We start from the raw sequence: 8,194 nt of genomic DNA on the forward strand, positions 1-8,194 counted from the left end.
GAACAAATTAAATGGGTTAACACAGTTTTTGCTGCTTCAAATTTATTTTTATTTTAATTTTGATCTCTTAAATTTTAAATAATAGATTTTAGTCTTTTAATTTTTTTATTTAAAATATTTATTTCTATAATTCAATAAAAATATGGACCATTTTGCTTTTAAAGAATTCAAAATAAATTTGAGAGATTAAAACCAAAATAAAAACAAATATTAGGTATTAAAAATTATACTAACCTAAATTAAATGAGTATTTGATATTCAAAATCCATAAAGCCTCTTTAAATATTCACTAGCAAATCCACAACCCAAGCTACCCCACACAACACCCTTCGCTCTCACTCTTCATTCAATACTCTCATCTGCCTCCGCCATTGCCAGCTCTTCTCTCTCTCTCTCTCTCAACGGTTTTCCTTTTCCATTTGCTTCTATTACTATCCGTCTCTTTAGCGTCCACTATTACCGTTTTAAACTCAGTCTTCTGATTTTAGCTTTCTGAAACTGAAACGACTTGAAGGTAGAGGCTGTGTGTGGATTAGAGTTCTGGTAGCTCGAAGGACACCGACATGGATTTCTCGTCGTTTTTGACCTCACTTGCCACTTCATTTATCATTTTTGTCGTTTTGATGCTCCTCTTTGCTTGGCTCTCGGCCAAGCCCGGTAATAATGTCGTTTACTACCCAAATCGGATCCTTAAGGGGATGGACCCGTTCGAAGGAAGCTCCTTGACCCGGAATCCTTTTGCTTGGATCAAAGAGGCCTTGTCGTCGTCGGAGGAGAACGTTATCGCCATGTCCGGGGTCGATACTGCCGTTTATTTTGTGTTTCTCAGCACGGGTTCGTCGTTTGCTTGTTCCTTAATTTTAATTTTTTGTACTGGATTTTTTTTTCCTTATTTAATTTGAATTTTATGATGGTGAATTCTGTGCTCTTATTGTTCGATTTTAGGAATTAAAGGAAAAAATTAGAAGAATAGTAATGTTTATTATTTTAAGTGAATTTGCTTTGATGGTCAAAAAGCTTATCCTTTTGAAAAGCAGAAAGGAAATTAGGTGTGAAAATTAATAATTAATTAATGCACAAGGTTTGTTTTACTTCTATTCTGATGAATCGTTTTTTTAACCAAAAAGAGAGAGAGAGAGAGAGAGAAAAAACTGAACAGAGGCCAGGTAGCCACTGTTGAAGACTAATTTAGTCAAAAGTGGTAATTAAAAGGCAATTGCTAAATTTTTTTAATTGATATTTCTAAAAGGAGTTTCACATGTATACTACTCCCAAATCCTTTATTAAAAAAGAGACAGTTTCAACACAGGATCAAGTCTATCTTTCATTTTTTATATTGTTGAGAACTAAGCTTAATCTAAGGCGTATAGCGCGAAAATTAAAAGGCAAAAAAAAAAAAAAAAGGCAAAAAGAATTATTGTCGAGCCAAGCAAACCGATCACTGACATTATTAGCCAGTTTGACCTAACTTGGCTTGATCTTATTATTATTTTTTAAATTATAAAATATTCATTCAAGTACCTGAATAAAAAAATAATAAAGAAGGCAGAAAGCCAATGGCTTCTTCCTCTTAAATTACATTTCTATTCCTTCCTATCTTTATTTCCCTTTTTCTCGGGATTTCTATATATTCTTATCATTGATGAAATTTGAAATATATTTCCTGTAGTTTTGTTCTTAGTTTAGTTTAATTTAATTACCATTGTTTTAACCACAGTAAGAGACTAGTGAACCTTAAATTTTTACTTTTGCTAGTTCCATGAGCAGTTCATACTTAACCGTGGCTATCTGACCATTATCGATGTACCAGTCTGTTCCCAAAATTCCTTATCCTTCCTCACACTATTCAACGAGATCAAGCCAATCTAACACATTGTAACTGAAATGACCATGACCAATATATCCATAAAAGTTATAGGAAGCTGCATTGTTTATAAACCATGAACAGTGTGGCTTATCTCGTGTTATATGCAAACGTATAGGACCCACACTAGTTTCATATGCATTGAGTTAAGATTCATTGTGATTTGTGAATCAAGTTTCTGTGCTTGGAGTGGTTAATGTTGTTGTTAATGTTGCAGTGTTGGGCATGCTAGTTTTGTCTGGCCTCTTACTGCTACCTGTTCTGCTGCCTGTTGCTGCTACTGATAACGGAGTGGAGGTTAATGCACATGCAACCACAAGCAATGGCACTTTCAATCAGCTTGACAAGTTATCTATGGGAAATATCACAGTATGATCTTGTCCTCCGTTGTAGTATTATGCACTGAAGCTGTCAATTATTTTCAGATTTTGCTTACCATATCTCAGGTCCCATGTGTTGAATGGAGCCTAAGGCTGGAAGTTGGATTCGTTACAGCTTTTTGAATTGTGTGGCTTGCAGTAGCTTTTCTTTATAAATTGATATTTATATTGATTATTCTTGGTCAAATATGCTTTTTCCACACATATTTAAAAGTTTACGAGTGTTTATTGTTAGGTTTTTAAAAGCGTAAAAGATAGCATCTGCTCATGACCGAAACTTGACAATTTAATGGAAACTTTTCTAGTATTTATATATTATTTAATGAGCGAAAACGGGAGAATTTATAAGCCTGATCTATGCAGTAACATCGTTTTGAATCCATTACATTTTAATTGGCATGTTCTCTATCATAATTATCATCATAATTCTTGTGAAAAAGCATGTGTAGTTTAGTCAACTTTAAGCTACATAAACTATAAAATGATCTGAATGTGATTATAATGCTTGAAACTACATTGTATGTGCAGGAAAAGAGTCCAAGATTGTGGGCTTTTTTTATTGCCACCTATTGGGTATCAATCGTTACAATATATCTATTATGGAAGGCATACAAACATGTGTCGTGGCTGCGATCTGAAGCTCTTAGGTCTCCTGAAGTGAGGTCTCAACAGTTTGCTGTAGTTGTCAGAGACATACCCCCGCCTCCTCAGGGCCAGACTAGGAAGGAACAGGTTGACTCATACTTCAAAGCCATCTATCCTGACACGTTTTACAGATCCATGGTTGTCACGGACAACAAACAGGTATGCATTTCACTCAATCACACTTTTTTATCTGTCTGTATATGTGCTGTGAATTTGCTGCATTTAATAGAAGATTAGTAAAAAGATTGAATACATTTAGGTAAAGATGCAATTTTATCATTGATCTTATTTCTCAACTGCACCTAGCACCCCCAATTTTTTTAGTGGTACACTTTTACCCGTGATCTTTTTCTTTTTGGTGCAATTTTACCCAATATCTCTTCTTCTTCTTCTTCTTCTTCTTTTTGTTTTTTTTTTTGTGCAATTTTACTCTTGCACTGCTGAAGAAGATTGGGGTGCTGGGTGGTACCTGAAAAATAAGATCAGGTGTAAAATTACACATTTGCCCATTACATTTTCTCATGTATTATATAGGAAATATGACTTGAGTCACTGTTTATAGCTTATTATGGATTCTATTATATATATATATATATTTAATTATTGATGATTGATTATGCATTATTAATTATTGATATAGATACTGATTTATTGGCATATTGACGCAGAAAATGTGCATCTAAAATAAAACAGACAGAAAGTAAGTGGAAAGAGTAATTTGAATCGTTTGAAGTTAAAGTTACTCTGAAGAAGGAGAATGTGTAACATAGGGGGGGGAAAAAAAAAGCTTTTAACTTCAATGATCCACACGAGGGAAGACTGAGAAATTCTTAATTTTACCTATTTCAGTAAAATTTCAAATTATTTTACGTTCTATAGTTTAAAGGTTTAGATTTGGATTGGATTTCTATAGTTTGAAAAATAGTTAATTTAGTCTCTACAATGTTTTAGTGCATGCTCATTGTTTCCAATTTTTTCACTGTTGCATTGCGGACCATTCTTTATTCTTAAAATTGCTTATTTCTATTTCTCATGATATTCACTTTCATTGTGTATGTCAAGAAAGTCCTTAGTTTTCATTCAAGTCTACTGTTAACAGGTGAGCAAAATATACGAAGAGTTAGAAGGATATAAGAAGAAGCTTGAACGTGCTGAAGCAGTATATGCAGCATCAAAAACAACAGCCAAACCAGAAGGAACAAGACCCACAAATAGAACTGGTTTTCTTGGTCTTATTGGTAAGAAAGTGGACAGCATAGACTACTACAATGAGAAAATCAGCGAAATGATCCCAAAGCTAGAATCTGAGCAAAAGGTCACGCTCAGAGAAAAGCAATTAAATGCTGCTATTGTTTTCTTCACCAACAGAGTGACTGCATCTTCTGCAGCTCAGAGTTTACATGCACAGATGGTTGACACATGGACAGTTTTTGATTCTCCCGAACCAGGCCAACTTATATGGACTAATTTGAAAATCAGGTTTTTTGAAAGAGAAGTGAGGCAATATGTGGTGTACGTCATTGTGGCATTGACTATATTCTTCTACATCATTCCAATTACATTCATTTCTGCATTGACCACTCTGAAGAACCTGGTGATGATACTGCCATTTTTAAAGCCGGTTGTGAAGATAGCAATTATTAAGACAGTTTTGGAAGCATACCTTCCTCAGATTGCACTGATAATATTCCTGGCTTTGTTGCCGAAGTTTCTCTATTTTCTGTCAAAATTGGAAGGGATTCCAACTGAAAGTCATTTGGTTAGGGCAGCTTCAGGGAAATACTTTTATTTTACAGTGCTGAATGTTTTCATTGGAGTTACTATTGGAGGAACCTTGTTCAGAACATTCAAGACAATTGAGAAGAACCCAAACAAGATTGTGGAATTGCTTGCTAGTAATCTTCCTGACAATGCCACTTTCTTTTTGACCTATGTGGCTCTCAAGTAAGATAGTATCCTCCTTTTGCATCTGTTTATTTTGAAAAAAAAAAAAAAAAAGACATTTAATGTCCTATAACTTGCAATAAGTTGTCACTTCTGTTCCTTAAAAGTTATAAGTCTTGCTTTTTAGAGTTATAAGATGGCTTTCTTGATGTTCCTGGAGTGTTTCAGAACACATCAAATTGTATCCCTTCAGACATGCATATGAACAAGAGTACTTTTAGCTGAAAATCCAACTGGCTGAGTTATCTTATTCTGTTTGTGTCAGGTTTTTTGTTGGCTATGGACTGGAACTGTCACGTATAGTTCCTCTGATAATTTTCCATATCAAGAGGAAGTTTCTGTGTAAAACTGAAGCAGAGTTGAAGGCAGCATGGTTTCCAGGAGATCTTGGCTATGGAACCAGAGTTCCTGCCGACATGCTAATTGTGACAATCGTTCTCTGTTACTCTGTTATTGCTCCTCTGATCATCCCTTTTGGTGTTGTGTACTTTGGCCTTGGATGGCTTATACTACGAAATCAGGTAAACTGGAAATATGAATAGTCTAAATCAAATCTAGACACCATATAAATGTCACTGCTTGTTGAGTTGATCTCTAGATCTAAATCCTAGATATCCCAATTTACCAATTCTCTTTTGCTTGTTTGTGTTATTGACTTATTGTTGTGATCAACAGGCACTAAAAGTGTATGTTCCTGCATATGAAAGCTACGGAAGAATGTGGCCTCACATTCACAACCGCATATTGGCCTCTTTGATACTATACCAACTTACCATGCTGGGCTACTTTGGAGTCCATAAATTTTATTATACGCCATTGTTAATCCCTCTTCCTTTACTGTCTATACTCTTTGGCTTTGTCTGTGCCAAGAAATTCTACCCGGCTTTTCAGAAGCCCGCGCTCGAGGCTGCTGCCCATCATCTCAAAGAAGTTCCCAACATGGAACTCATTTTTAGATCATTCGTTCCTCCATGCTTGAGTTCTGACAAGGTGGACGATGACCAGTTTGAGGATGCTCTGTCTCATGTCTCGAGGAATGCATCGTTTGCTTGATGTAATTATTTACTTGTTGATTGTAGTGCTGTGTTTTTTCCCCTCTTCTGTGCAAAGTTAACTGTAGTATTGTTGTGAATAGTACTTTGATATTTTGAATATTGGTGAGAGTAATAATAGTAGGCTTTAGGTGTGTTGTGAGATCGGTTGTGCCTCATAGAATCACACCATTTGTATTCCAAGTGTCTGTCAATCTTGTAAAATGTGAATAGACAAATAGAATGAACTTTTACTGCCTTTTGTGTAATTCCTCTCTCACTGAGTTCAGATCCTTGTGAGTAATGTTTCTCCATTTTAAATTCTATTTGGTTTAAGATGGTTTTGCATTATGTTCTCTGGGTTTTTGATCGACGCTAGTTTTGCTTCTATCTAGTAACCGTGCAAATATTTGGCCCTTACCATTTCAATATATCCTATTTGCCAGTAAGCTTGCAGCTTGAAAAAAAATGGTGTGAGGTGTCGCTGAAAAAAGAGGGAATGAAAATTTTTGCTTTGTGTTTCACTTTTTTATAAAAGAATAATTTTTTTGATCTCTTCTTTCATTATTGGTAACTCTTGGCTTGAGGCATTTTCTATGGGAGAGCAACTATTAGGTATTTTAATAATAGTTGTTGTTAGATATCCTAATATATGGGTTTGCGATAGCAAATCATAAACTTCAAGCGGTAGGGTTAGATCACAGGAGAGGGAGTTATTCTTGTTTCCTCAACAAATAACACCAGAACAGAGGAAGAGTGAGCTTCAAAATCAGGGAGAAACCTATTGCACTTTCACGCTCGTATAAAAACTAACTGTCAAAAGGAAAAAACAAACTGTCTGCACCCTTGTAACTTCATCATGCATGAGGATGAGGGTGTGAATTTTTCATAATGAGTAAATTATATTTCAGGACCCTCCCACTTCCCTCAATGGATTTGGGCCTATTTTAACATGCTACTTCTTCTGTCCCTTTTTATAAGCAACAATTACCATTCTTTTTTTGTCTTTAAATATAAGCAACATTTGCAAGTTGTTTTAAGTTTTTATAACAAATTTATTATTTTGCCCCCATTCATTACTTATTTAATACCCAATATATTTTATGATCTCATTTCCCAAACCATTATCTCTTTCCATCTATGTTCTCTTTCTTTCATAATTCTTTTTATTATAATAATTTTCTTATTCTCTTTCTTATACTCTCTCTTATAAATAAGGATATTTTTGAGAAACTCTTTCAATTTATACCTATTTATGGTCTTTAACCAACTTTTTGATTTACATGATGGAGTCTAATGTTGATTATAAAAAGGGACGAAGAGAGTAATGTGTTTTGTGAAATTTTTTTGGTAAAGCAATAATTATTATCATCAATCTCATTATTTAACTTGTCGTGTTGTTTTACAAAGAAAAATTTTAGTGCTTCAGTGGATGATCACGTGTTAACCTTACACTTAGCAAGTTGATGATCTAGAAAAAAAATATGCAATGGACATAAATGGATAGTTTTTGTCTTTAACGGCCATATTTCTCAATGAGCTAATTAATATAATACTTTAGATTTATTTTATTAAGCTTGAATGATCATAAAATGCTAAAATGTGAGCTTTAACTATTTTCTACTTTCATATTAAAAAATTATCATTCATTATGACATCAAATGTCATTATGTTTATCATTTGAATATTCGTGCTTCATTGTACTCATTTTGCTGTTTAAGAGAGTTTTATTGAGTGGATACCTTCTTCAATCGTTCCTTGAATTGTAAGGATGAAATACCGTTAGGAATTAGGGATATGATACTCCTTGCATAGTTTATCAAGAGGGGGTTATCTCTTAAAGAAAGAAGTGAAGACAGTAAGAGAGAGCTTCAGAAGTAGAGAGAAACCTTCTGCACTTTGATTTAGGGTTCATAGAGCATGAAAATGATGACAAAACAACAGAGAGCATGAAAACGATGACAAAATCTTTGTGAAATTTAAACTTGGAAGTGAAAATGGAGGAGGATGGGATTGATATTACCTAGAGACAGTGGATATTGGAGATGTTGAAACTTTAGTGAAAAGGGAAAGGTTGATGAAGGGTAGACACAAGCGATGGCCAAGTGAGTGGGGAGGAAGGGAATAGGACAAAAAATGTCGATTGTGGAATAAAGAGAGAGAAGTAAATTACATGCGTTGCTAGGCCTAACTGGAACAAATTAATTAATTACACGCGCCGGCACTTACATATATTTTTGAAAAAAACACTGCCTAGCTCAGGCCAAACCAAATGGTCCAAACTATCGGTCTTGTGTCCAGTCATATCCAATTGTTTAGTCTCACCTAAT

General features: G+C 34.6%; 1 protein-coding gene across 1 annotated transcript; it reads left to right on the plus strand.

Annotated features, from left to right (window-relative positions):
* Positions 1–355: 355 nt before the first annotated feature.
* On the plus strand, positions 356–6,200 carry LOC114714994 (CSC1-like protein ERD4). Its single transcript, XM_028899787.1, has 6 exons — positions 356–834; positions 2,082–2,233; positions 2,773–3,048; positions 3,989–4,833; positions 5,099–5,354; positions 5,509–6,200. Exons 1-6 carry the CDS (start codon positions 564–566, stop codon positions 5,884–5,886), a joined length of 2,178 nt encoding a protein of 725 aa, XP_028755620.1. The 5' UTR covers positions 356–563; the 3' UTR covers positions 5,887–6,200.
* Positions 6,201–8,194: the final 1,994 nt, after the last annotated feature.

This window comes from Neltuma alba, unplaced genomic scaffold, assembly GCF_004799145.2.
Source record: "Neltuma alba isolate B1F8T4 unplaced genomic scaffold, ASM479914v2 tig00011561_pilon, whole genome shotgun sequence".
NCBI lineage: Eukaryota > Viridiplantae > Streptophyta > Magnoliopsida > Fabales > Fabaceae > Neltuma > Neltuma alba.